The sequence below is a fragment of the Triturus cristatus genome, chromosome 1_1, assembly GCF_964204655.1.
Source record: "Triturus cristatus chromosome 1_1, aTriCri1.1, whole genome shotgun sequence".
Classification (NCBI taxonomy): domain Eukaryota; kingdom Metazoa; phylum Chordata; class Amphibia; order Caudata; family Salamandridae; genus Triturus; species Triturus cristatus.
The window spans coordinates 62,057,320-62,070,520 of NC_140579.1; the positions used below are offsets into that span (position 1 = coordinate 62,057,320).

The 13,201-nt window shown below is 47.0% G+C and overlaps 1 protein-coding gene across 1 annotated transcript in view; it reads right to left on the minus strand.

Moving 5' to 3' along the window:
• The window catches only part of LOC146869411 (E3 ubiquitin-protein ligase TRIM39-like), an 86,794-nt gene that overhangs the window by 22,820 nt on the left and 50,773 nt on the right, over positions 1–13,201 (minus strand). The window contains exons 4-5 of the mRNA XM_085599779.1: positions 11,223–11,245; positions 1,844–1,893 (exon numbers count right to left, since the gene is read on the minus strand). Coding sequence (XP_085455905.1) covers positions 1,844–1,893; positions 11,223–11,245 — 73 coding nt within the window. The remainder of the gene's footprint in view (positions 1–1,843; positions 1,894–11,222; positions 11,246–13,201) is intronic.

Genomic DNA, 13,201 nt, shown 5'->3' on the forward strand with positions numbered 1-13,201 from the left:
TAGGTCAGTGTAGGTGCATGCGCTAGGTCAGTGTAGGTGCATACACTAGGTCAGTGTAGATGCATGCTCTAGGTCAGTGTAGGTTCATGCTCTAGGTCAGTGTATGTGCATGCGCTAGGTCAGTGTAGGTGCATGCGCTAGGTCAGTGTAGGTGCATGCACTAGATTAATGTAGATGCATGCACTAGGTTAATGTAGATGCATGCACTAGGTCAGTGTAGATGCATGTGCTAGGTCAGTGTAGGTGCATGTGCTAGGTCAGTGTAGGTGCATGCTCTAGGTCAGTGTAGGTGCATGCTCTAGGTCAGTGTAGGTACATGCTCTAGGTCAGTGTAGGTGCATGCACTAGGTCAGTGTAGGTGCATACACTAGGTCAGTGTAGGTGCATACACTAGGTCAGTGTAGGTGCATGCTCTAGGTCAGTGTAGGTGCATGCGCTAGGTCAGTGTAGGTGCATGCTCTAGGTCAGTGTAGGTGCATGCTCTAGGTCAGTGTAGGTGCATGCACTAGGTCAGTGTAGATGCATGTGCTAGGTCAGTGTAGGTGCATGCACTAGGTTAATGTAGATGCATGCACTAGGTCAGTGTAGATGCATGTGCTAGGTCAGTGTAGGTGCATGCGCTAGGTCAGTGTAGGTGCATGCTCTAGGTCAGTGTAGGTGCATGCTCTAGGTCAGTGTAGGTACATGCTCTAGGTCAGTGTAGGTGCATGCACTAGGTCAGTGTAGGTTCATACACTAGGTCAGTGTAGGTGCATACACTAGGTCAGTGTAGGTGCTTGCTCTAGGTCAGTGTAGGTGTATGCGCTAGGTCAGTGTAGGTGCATGCACTAGGTCAGTGTAGGTGCATGCTCTAGGTCAGTGTAGGTGCATGCGCTAGGTCAGTGTAGGTGCATGCACTAGGTCAGTGTAGATGCATGTGCTAGGTCAGTGTAGGTGCATGCTCTAGGTCAGTGTAGGTGCATGCGTTAGGTCAGTGTAGTTGCATGAGCCAGGTCTGAGTAGATGTATGCGTTAGGTCAGTTTAGATGCATGCGTTGGGTCCGTGTCGATGCATGCTCTTGGTCCCTGTTGGTGCTAAAACTCTGGCAAATAGAATGTGTTATGTGGTAAATACCAAATTCTGAGGTAATTTTCCATTCAATAGTCCCAGAATACTGCAGTAACTGAGTTGCTCGCAGTTGTCAAGCCTAGCAGTATCTTTAATGTGAGGTGTGAAATTACTGCATCTGAATTTCTGATAAACTTAGCAGGAAAGTCCAAGGGGAAGAATGATTTAAACAAAGGAAATGCAGCAGCACGTATACAGAATGGAGATAAGTAGAAATCTAGAAAGATCTGGAAAAGACAAAGTTTAGAGACACAAATCAAGTAACTGTACCCTGACGTGAGTGCACGTTACCACTAAATGCCACACAACTACCATACCACACCACATCATACCACACCATACCATATCGCCATCCCATTCAATCCATTACCACCATACCACACCATCCCATACCACTATACCATATTATACCATGGTCTCACCCTATAGTACACTACACCATACCATCATAACATTCCATACCATACCAGTCCACACCATCCCATCTGATCCCATCCCACCATAATATCCCATAGCATACCATACCATTCCGTAGCACACCACACCACACCATAGCATATCACACCACACCACACCGCACCATACCATAGTATACCACACCACACCATACCACACCACACCATAGTCCACCATACCATCCTACACCACACCATACCGTAGCACACCACACCATATCATACCATATCATTTTCATGAACAATAGCATACAGAGCTAATCATCGCAATGATATTTACCTTTATAACTCTTCACCACCTCGGGGCTCTGAATCTTCACATTATTACACCTGTAATAACAAACATCATCTTTGTATTATAGAGCAATGACAGATACAGGACCAAAGCATGAACATCACATAGGACCTGTAGTTGAAATAAGATTCAGTATATGGAGCAACGCCTGCGGACTAGAGCTCAGTGTGAGTTACTGTTCATACACAACAGTCAAAGCTCTAACGATATCCAAAAGTACCTTTAACATCTTATGACAGGTGTGTTTTAAGGCAGATGGCTCAGTGAGACAAGTGCGCTTCATGTGATGCCACTGAATGCCACAGCGTGGGTCTTGTAGGAGCGGCCGTTAGCTGAGTGAGAGGGGGGCAGAGACAGGTTACATCTGCTCCTGGTGGAGTCTTGTGTATTTACTTAATAAATACCTTCTTACCTGAGGTCCATGTGAATTCCCGACAGCACCCACAACACAACACTACAACACCCAATCCCAGCCGGTCTAAACCTTGTCACCATCCTCTACACCTAAAGATGTTGGGTAGCTTTAGTGGGATATATACGAACGATTTGAACCCAGACCGCTTAGTAATGAAAAACTGGTTGCAAAACAAAAACTCCCACGTCGTACGGAACAGCAGATTTTAGGACATAGGGAAAGGATCACAGAGGGAGAGATAAGGGAACAGGTTAGAAGGCTCAGTAAAGGGAAAGCAGCAACAGGTCGAGGAGGGATCACAGAGGGAGAGATAAGGAAACAGGTTAGGAGGCTCAGTAAAGGGAAAGAAGCAGGCCCAGAGGGGATCACTGAGGGAGAGATAAGGGAACAGGTTAGGAGGCTCAGTAAAGGGAAAGCAGCAGGCCAGACAGGATCACAGAGTGAGAGATAAGGGAACAGGTTAGGAGGCTCAGTAAAGGGAAAGCAGCAGCAGGTCGAGGCGGGATCACAGAGGGAGAGATAAGGAAACAGGTTAGGAGGCTCAGTAAAGGGAAAGCAGCAGGCCCAGGCGGGATCACAGAGGGAGAGATAAGGGAACAGGTTAGGAGGCTCAGTAAAGGGAAAGAAGCAGGCCCAGAGGGGATCACTGAGGGAGAGATAAGGGAACAGGTTAGGAGGGATAGTAAAGGGAAAGCAGCAGGTCCAGACGGGATCACAGAGGGAGAGATAAGGGAACAGGTTAGAAGGCTCAGTAAAGGGAAAGCAGCAGCAGGTCGAGGCGGGATCACAGAACGAGAGATAAGGGAACAGGTTAGGAGGCTCAGTAAGGGAAAGCAACAGGAAGCCCAGACGGGATCACAGAGGGAGAGATAAGGGAACAGGTTAGGAGGCTCAGTAAAGGGAAAGCAGCAGCAGGTCGAGGCGGGATCACAGAGGGAGAGATAAGGAAACAGGTTAGGAGGCTCAGTAAAGGGAAAGCAGCAGGCCCAGGCGGGATCACAGAGGGAGAGATAAGGGAACAGGTTAGGAGGCTCAGTAAAGGGAAAGCAGCAGGCCCAGGCGGGATCACAGAGGGAGAGATAAGGGAACGGGTGAGGAGGCTCAGTAAAGGGAAAGCAGCAGGCTCAGGCGGGATCACAGAGGGAGAGATAAGAGAACGGGTTAGGAGGCTCAGTAAAGGGAAAGCAGCAGGCCCAGACGGGATTACAGAGGGAGAGATAAGAGAAGGGGTTAGGAGGCTCAGTAAAGGGAAAGAAGCAGGCCCAGACGGGATCACAGAGGGAGAGATAAGGAAACAGGTTAGGAGGCTCAGTAAAGGGAAAGCAGCGGGCCCAGACGGGATCCCATCTGAACACTATAAAAATTGATAAACTCTTTGGTCTCTTTCTGGGTATCTTATTTTAATGAGATCTCTCTGGAAGGCTGTTAAATTCCACCTTCCTAATATGAGGCAACTGTAGTTATGATCCTTGCTAGGTTAGCAGAGTCCTATAGACCTATATCTTAGTTGAACTGTGGTCAGCAGCTTTATATGGGCAGCCGGGGGAGCCAGGATCTCATGAGAGAAGGTCTAGAAGGGGACTGAAGCAAGGGAGGGTCGGCAGCTTTATATGGGCATCCAGGGGAGCCAGGATCTCATGAGAGAAGCTCCGGAGGAAACAGAAGCAAGAGGGGGTCGGCAGCTTTATATGGGCATCCAGGGGAGCCAGGAGATTATGGAAGAAGCTCCGGAAGAGACTGGAGCAAGGGAGGGTGCGAAGCTTTATATGGTATCCGGGAGAGCCAGAATCTCATGAAAGAAGCCCCGGAGGAGACTGAAGCAAGGGAGGGTCTGCAGCTTCATATGGGCATCAAGGGGAGCCAGAATCTCATGAAAGAAGCCCCGGAGGAGACTGAAGCAAGGGAGGGTTGACAGCTTCATATGGGTATCCAGGGGAGCCAGGATCTCATGAAAGAAGGAGGAGACTGAAGCAAGGGAGGGTCAGCAACTTTATATGGGTGTCCAGGGGAGCCAGGATCTCATGAAAGAAGGAGGAGCCTGAAGCAAGGGAGGGTCGGCAGCTTTATATGGGTATCCAGGGGAGCCAGGATCTCATGAAAGAAGCCCCAGAGGAGACTGAAGCAAGGGAGGGTCGGCAGCTTTATATGGGTGTCCAGGGGAGCCAGGATCTCATGAAAGAAGGAGGAGCCTGAAGCAATGGAGGGTCGGCAGCTTTATATGGGTATCCAGGGGAGCCAGGATCTCATGAAAGAAGGAGGAGCCTGAGGCAAGGGAGGGTCGGCAGCTTTATATGGGCATCCAGGATCTCATGAAAGAAGGAGGAACCTGAAGCAAGGGAGGGTCGGCAGCTTCATATGGGTGTCCAGGGGAGCCAGGATCTCATGAAAGAAGGAGGAGCCTGAGGCAAGGGAGGGTCGGCAGCTTTATATGGGCATCCAGGGGAGCCAGGATCTCATGAAAGAAGGAGGAGCCTGAAGCAAGGGAGGGTCAGCAGCTTTATATGGGTATCCAGGGGAGCCAGGATCTCATGAAAGAAGGAGGAGCCTGAGGCAAGGGAGGGTCGGCAGCTTTATATGGGCATCCAGGGGAGCCAGGATCTCATGAAAGAAGGAGGAGCCTGAAGCAAGGGAGGGTCGGCAGCTTTATATGGGTATCCAGGGGAGCCAGGATCTCATGAAAGAAGGAGGAGCCTGAAGCAAGGGAGGGATACATAGGACTTTTAGGTTCACCAAGAATCCGATGTGCCCAGAGCCAGTAACTGAGCTGCGCCTTGCTATGGTTTTTCATTGTGTTCCGGGTATACAGCAATTCACTTGGTAAAATATAAAGAGTGAAAAATAGGTATCGAGGAAAACTATGTATTTCCGAAATGGGAACAACATGTGGAGTTTAGAAGCAGTGGTTATTTGCACAACTCCATATATGTGGATACCTATACCAGCATGTGAATTAGAGGGCTTTTTTGAAAATTATACTTTTTTACACACTGTCCTACATTTGGAAGGGATAAATGCACAGAAAGTCAGTTGGCAAAAACACTTTTACTATTCTATGTTTCCCGAAGTCTCCCAGCAAAAATGGTGCCTCACTTGTATGGGTAGGCCTAGTGCCAGCGACAGGAGATGGCCCGAAACGCAACGTGAACACACCATATTTTTACAGCGAAAACTGACCCTTTCTTTGTGAAGTGCCTAGCTGTAGATTCTGAACCCTAGCTCTGCCGGCACCTAGGGAAACCTAGCAAACCTATACATTTTTGAAAACTAGACACCCAGTGGAATCCAGGATGGGGTGACTAGTGTGGCTTGTAGCAGGTTCTCTTATCCAGAATTCCTTGCCAACCTCAAACTTTATTTTTTAAAATACACATTTTCTTCACATTTCTGTGATGGAAAGTTCTGAAATCTGCGTGGATCCACAAAATTCCACACACCCTGCATTCCCCAAAGTCTTCCGATAAAAAAGATACCTCACTTGTGTGGGTAGACCTGGTGCCTGCGACAGGAAACGGCGCAAAACACGAATACACCACATTTTTACAGTGAAAACCGACCCTTTTTTTGCAAAGTGCCTAGCTGTAGACTTTGAACTCTAGCTCTGCTGGTACCCATGTAAGCCTAGCAAACCTATAAAATTTTGAAAACTAGACATCCAGGGGAATCCAGGATGGGGTGACTTGTGTGGCTTCCACCAGGTTCTCTTCCCAGAATCCCTTGCAAAACTCAAACTTTGTAAAAAAACAAAAACATTTTCCTCATATTTCTGTGATGGAAAGTTCTGGAATCTGCGTGGATCCACAAAATTCCACCCACCCTGCATTCCCCAATGTCTTCCGATAAAAATGTTACCTCACTTGTGTGGGTAGGCAAAGGCCACGCGACGGGAAACGGTGCAAAACGCAATATGGACACACCACATTTTTACAGTGAAAACTGACCCTTTTTATGCAAAGTGCCTAGCTGTAGATTTTGAACGCTAGCTCTGCCGGCACCTAGGTGAGGTATCATTTTGCTCGGGAGAACAAGGAGAACGTTGTGTAGTAGGACATTTGTGCCGGCACCGTGATCCCAAGCAAAAAATTACAGAGAAAGTGATTTTTTTACTCACATTTGAGGTTTGCAGGGGATTCTGGGTAAGAAAACGTTGAGGGATCCACGCAAGCCATACTTCATTGGAGTCCCCGAGTTGTCTAGTTTTCAGAAATGTGTGGGTTTGGTAGGTTCCCCTAGATGGCCGTGATCCCAGGGGCAAAAAAAAAATGGTGCCCCCCTCCCTGCAAAAACAGGTCATTTTATGATGGGTAATTTTGAAGTCTCCACAATATGTTTTGGGCCCTTGCCTGTCATGGGTACCTGACCCACCCACACGAGTGAGGTCTCATTTTTATCGGGAGACCTGGGGGAGCGCTGAGTGTCAGGAAATTTGTGTCAGTCCTGTGATCCTAGAACTTTCTCACACAGACATTTGAGAAAAGTTTGATTTTTTTCAGCAAAATTTCAGGTTTGCAGGGGTTTCTGGCTAGGGAAACGTTGGGGGATCCACGCAAGCCATACCTCCCTGGACTCTCCCGGGTCTCTAGTTTTCAGAAATGTGAGGGTTTGGTAGGTTACCCTAGATGGCCTTTTTTGGTATTATACTGACCGATCACCACCAGTCAGTCATAAAATGCTACTTGCTTATTTCCCACTCCACTAGGAAATTCACAAGACAAATATTCATACATTGGCCCTTTTAATTGTATTGCACTACACATGTAATCACTTCCCTCGTTTCACCTGGGTGATCAGTTTCCATTCTGAACTGGTCTACTTTTATATGTTGTTATTTGCACTGCCCTTTCTACTACTCAAGAGACTTTGCTGTCCTTGCGGTGCACTAATGTTTACTTTTCCGCTGTGAGAAGTTGGCCTGGTATATGATGTTCACTAGTTAAAGTGACCACCTTGTACCATGCCAAGCCACCCTTATGGTGTGATTGTAAGTCAACCTTTTCGGACCAGCTGCCCTAGTGGTAGCGTAGGCTAAGCCGTCTTTCAGGCTAAACTCGTTTTGGCATGTAAAGCAAGCTGTTTTACCATATGCAACCCCCCCTTATACCAATGAAAGGACACCACACAGATATATATTCAAAATATATATGTATTTATTACTCAAAGTATCCCCTAGACTCTTTATGAGCACAGGAGCACAAATCGTTAAACAAGAAAGTATTACAATATACAGAAGTTGCACTTTATATGGATAGGCCCTGGTGGCCGCTCGAACCATATACTAAAATAGTGATATAAGTACCACGACTAGGAAAGGAAAAAGGCCTAGGGCCTCTAGAATTGCTGGGCCTACAAGGAGCTAACTTCAGTTAGTGACCAGGAGGTCCACGGGTCGCGTGTGCAGTGAGGAAAGTTACACGCGGGCTCCCATAGGTTTTCAATGGGTGCGTAAAAGTTCAAAAGTTACTGCTAAAAGGGTCTTCTGGTTGAACTACGAAATCAAGACTTCAGATCTAGACATTAGAGATGTTACTCTACACTTGTGCACCGGAGTGCCAGCTTTACCTCACCCACAGGAAGCGGGTGCATAGGTCTCGAAGTGCGTCTGGCTTTGTCTATCTGTTCAATGGAGCCTGATGACAAAGATGCTGCAGGCGGTCGGTCCAGAAGAGAAGCGGTGGATCCAAGGGTGGATCGGAGTTGTAGAAGACCTGAAAGCAGAGGGGACAGTGTTCACAGTCACTAGCCAGTGACCGGCGTGGCACCAGGTAGGTACCAGGCGATGTCGGGTGCAAACAGGTGAAGAGGGGTAGCTTGTCTCTGCAGCCCCGCTGTCGGCGGTGTCGGCGACTCGAAGGAAGCAAACAAGCCTTGGCAAAAGCAGAAGTCGCAGGAATCGAAGAAAGCTTGTAGTTCTGACCAGCAAGGTCAGAGGGGCTGCTCCTTTGGAGGGCAGCAGGGGCCAGTCTGGAGCAACCAGACCAGCGTCGTAGTTTTCAATTAGGTTCGCCAAAATGGCCACTAGCCAACGGGCCAGGGACCGGGCAGGCGCATCGAGTTGCAAAGTGCAGAGGGGCCCCACGCAGATCGTGGAGATGCTGGAGGGCTCACCTTTGGTGCAGATGCTGCTCGGATGTTGGGCTTCTCAGGACCCAAAGCACAACTCGGAGGGAGCCTCTGTTGTTGCGCTTGTAGCTTGTCGAGTGTCTTTCAAGATGGCTGGCTCCACGTGTCTCGATGCCTCCAGGGGTTCCTTCTTTGCAGGGACTGTGGATCGGGCTGTGAGAGGTCTGGAGGTCCAGTTCTTGTCGTGCTCTGGGCTCGGGCTCCGGCAGGAGGCGGTGGCAAAGCAGACGTCGATTCGCTGGATGGTGCTTGCGTTAGCAAGATGGTCACTCCCTGACCACAGGGGAGATTTCCTTCAGTCTTCTGTGCAGCAGAACGTCGAAGTTCCAGTCTTCTTCTTAGTTTCAAGTTGATTCCAGGATGTCTGAAGTCTTAGGACACAGCTCCTACCTTTAAGCGGATTCTAGGGGCCGGACTACCTGCTAGGTCCCTCCCTAAGGGTGGGACCAGGAAGGGGGGTGGTTACACCCCCAATCCTTTGTCCAGCTTGCCCCAGGTCCGGGGCTGGTGTGTCCCAGGACCGGTTTGAACTGGCATATGCACCGAGGCTCCTTGTGAGCCTCAGGCATGTCTGATTCTATTCAAGCCCTACCTGACCAATACACAAAATCCTGTCTGGGGTGGTACTCGCACCTCCCCTGGCAGGAAACCCTTTGTCCACGTCTCCCAAGCTGGAAGGACTCCCAGCAGCAGGAGGGCAGACTTGTGTCGGTGGTGGCAGCGTCCATTTTGTGGAGCTGAGGCTATGTCTGATTTTACCCGGGTTTCAGGTTCTGTACGTGTCGTGTCCCTCTAGAATGGTGGAATGCTAACCCCGTTGCCAGAATTGGCGAGGGGTTAGTATTCCAATTCGTATGACACCTTACTCGACATGTTTTGATAAAGCCAAACCAAAGATAGCATTTAACCGCGAGGTTCATAATGCACTTAAGAATATATGGTATGGCGATATCTGGAAACGGTAGAAGAAAGTTGTTCCGACTACTGCAGACAGGCTCAGCTCATGCCAGAGCACCGTCTCACATGAAACCAAGCACTCTGCCTTCAGGATTGTTAAGGCCTGCCATAGGAGTGAGTTATAGGTTAACATGTGTCCCATTTAAGGTTAGGTATAGGTATACTACACCTAAGTAAGAGGTGGTTACACCAACTTACCCCAGCTGAGTGATCAGCCAGTTGTGTCAAATTGTTAGGCCAGGCCAGGGGTGGCACAATACTTGCTTCAGCCCCTGGTAGGCCCTAGATACACCAATGACCTGGGTACCTAGTGTACACAGGTACAGGGGCTCACAGGGTGATCCAATTCCAATTGGTTATGCACTTAGGGTGCATAGTGTCAATTTAGTTAGAGAGAACAGCAGGCTGGGGGTCTGATTAGCAGGCCCACAGCCTCAATATGTAAAAAACCAGTGAAGCAAAAAGCAAAAATTTGGGGTGACCATAGGATAGCAGACCCTACTCTCCTACATCCGCACACTACTATTTTCCCTCAGCATGGTCGAATATACATAAAATGTTATATATATTTTAAATAAATTCTGACAAGATCTTCTCTGCATCTCTCGGACTACTTTTGGACATTGTCCTTACTACAGGGCGCTCAGGTATTCTTATTAAATTTCACTACTAATGTTTATTCTTTCCTTGCATGCAAAATGGAACACTAAACATGCATATTTCTTTGTATCTTAGAGAGCACAATGCATGTAAAATCTAGTTTTTCCCTTGTATTATGATATATACAGCCATTCCCTATGTCCCCCTTCCTTGGGTTCTCATCTTTCGGTCAACATCGCCTATCATGGGTAGCACTTTTAATGGCTTTGGGTGAGCTGACGCTACAATGCAGTTTTACACAATATCCTCATTGCGTTGTGACCGGCATTTATAATCTCACGTCACTATTTTCCAATGCCTCATCACTGCTATATGAGGTTGACTCGTAAGAATTTTACATAAAAGATTTCATGAGAGATGATGTTCCATTCCAATGTATGTATTTTGTCTGCAGCCTCGACAAAGCCCAATGGACGAAACACGTGTCAGCTGCTTGTGCTCGTATAGACCAGATATTGGCCGTTCCTGCTGATATATAAACCGAACATTGTGGGAACTACAAATGGAATAAAATAACTTCACAAAAAAGAACAAAACATTTGATGGACTTCATATTAGGACTACTTTCTTTATTAAATGGCCTTTCTATGTGTGCTCTAGTACTTATTATTTTTTATAATTGTTGCCAAGGACATTGTCCTAAGCAGGTGCACACCCTAGGTGGCAGGGTGTCTGTAGTACCATGGTAGCACCTCTACCCCCATGAAGATTTATGTGTATGATCCAACATCCCTAACAATGGTGCTGAAAATTGGACCTGCAGTTGTTGTGAGCGTAGCCACCATTTGTGTTTGTATAGTTAGGAAATTGTGACTTAGTTTTTGCACAACTCTGAATTGAGGAAAACCTGGGGGGACTTTTCCAGAATGGGCTTGCTTTTTCTGTATGTTCAGGGTACTTTTCGTACGACTTCAGTTAGGCTTTAAAGATACAAATATGTTTTGTGAGGACAGCAGTTCATTTCTGTAGCAATTATTTCAAGACTCAAAAGGGTTTGCTGAAAACTTTCAGGGATTTATGAAAATTTAAGAGAGTTTCCTGATGATGCAGGGGAGGTTTCTGAGGATGTAAGATTTTTTTTGAGAATGTAAATTGATTTTACGAGGATCTGAAAGTTTCCTAACACTTTGTGTGAGCTCAGTAGTGGCATTTACACACAGCAGCATTGAAACCTGCTCCTTACACACTGACAGGAGGATAATAAACCAGCCTTACCTGCTAAGGGTGCTTCTGACATCCTGCAAAACAGGGAAACAAACACAGTGAAATCAGTTTCCACAGGAGATGTTAAAGTTTTGGCAGTATTTTTAGGAGTGAAACACTTAACTATCTATGGTTAGAAAACAGTGACTGGGGTCACATGACACAGCACATTCTGGGGTATCGCATGTCTAAGCACAGAATGTGATATTCTGAATGAGGTCACAAGATATAACAAACTGATATTCGGAATGGTGATGACATAGCACAGTGTAATTCTGAATGGAGTCACAAAAACACAACACATTCTGATATTCTGAATGGAGTCACAAAAACACAACACATTCTGATATTCTGAATGGAGTCACAAAAACACTGCACATTCTGATATTCTGAATGGAGTTACCTGACACAATGTATGATGTTCGCAACAGGGTCACATGCATGGGCATCATTTAGGGATTGCCAGGGGTCGCACCTGTGACTCCTGGCTTGCCCCTTGTGACCCCTGGCACTGCTTGTGCGACCTCTGGCTTCAGAGGTAGCAAAATGAGTACCAAGAACACAGAGGCACCTTATTCTGAAGGGAGCCGTGCTCCACCTTCGTTTTCAGCCAATTTTATATTACACTAATAGTGAATAATAGATTATTATTCACTGTTAGTGAAATAAAAATGGGGCACGAGAATCTAGAGTGTCTGTAAGTAACAGTGAGTGTCAGTGACACGTAGCGTGTGACAGCCACTAAAAGGGAGTGAGTGAGAATAAGTGAGGATGAGTGTCGGTGAGTATGAGTCAGAATGTGGGACAATAAGAGAAAATGTATGAGTGAGTAAGAGTTGGAGTGAGTGTGAATGAAGGAGAGAGAATGAGTGATACAGTGTGTGAGAATGACAATTAGAGCAAGTGAGTATGAGTAAGTATGTTGGAGTCAGAGTAAGAATGAGTGAGAGTGAGGTAGACTGAGTGAGAATGAATGATTGAGTGTGGTTGAGTAAATGTGAGTGAGGCTATGATGTAATGCTTGCTAGTCTGCCATTGACCCTTACATACTGAAGGTAATTTGTGGCTTATAAAGGGACCTATACAAAACATCTACTGCTGGAATACTGGAGGCAATTCCTGGCATGGACAGGCACCTGTGAAAACTACTGCTACTGGCACACTGGAGGCAACTGTTGGCATGGGCAGGCACCTGTGAAAACTACTGCTACTGGCACACTGGAGGCAACTGTTGGCATGGGCAGGCACCTGTGAAAACTACTGCTACTGGCAAACTGGAGGCAACTGTAGGCATGGACAGGCACCTGTGAAAACCACTGCTTCTGGCCGACTGGAGGCAATGTTTGGCATGGGGGTAACTGTGGTAAGATACTGGCACTAGCTCATTGGAGATGCTTCTTGGCATAAGGGAGGAAAACCATGACATATGGGGGGCAACAATCTCAAAATTCTAGTCCTGATGTGCTGGATGTAATTCCACCCAGGTGCAATTTCTTCATGGGGGCATTGTCCCCCTGTATTTCCTGCCCCCCTGGATCCTATTATGCATTTAGACAGTTTATATTCCCGGTCGCGGTGCTTAAATTACAGGGGTGGGCAGGCTGCACATTGCAAGCAACAGACTTTCAATTTATGAGTGGGCGGGGGCGTGGCATCATTATAGACAGCACCGGAAGAGTGTCTGGGTCTAAAGATGTGTAAGTGCGCATGTCAGGATGGATGGATGTCTTCCTATGACCAACCCGGCATACGCACATAAGGCCTTCCCTTCAGTCCCTCTACTGTTACCACCTCATCATCATGCCCAGCCCAAGGAGTAGCAAAGACGAGGGCGAGAAGCGATGCGAGTAAGTAACAGTTATGGTAATAAACTATTTTACAGGATTAATGTTTTCTTAAGATGTTGTATAATACTGAAAATTAACGTGATAAACAGACATAAGAGATACCTGAGAAAATGATCAGAATATGGTAAAAAAAACATAATGAAA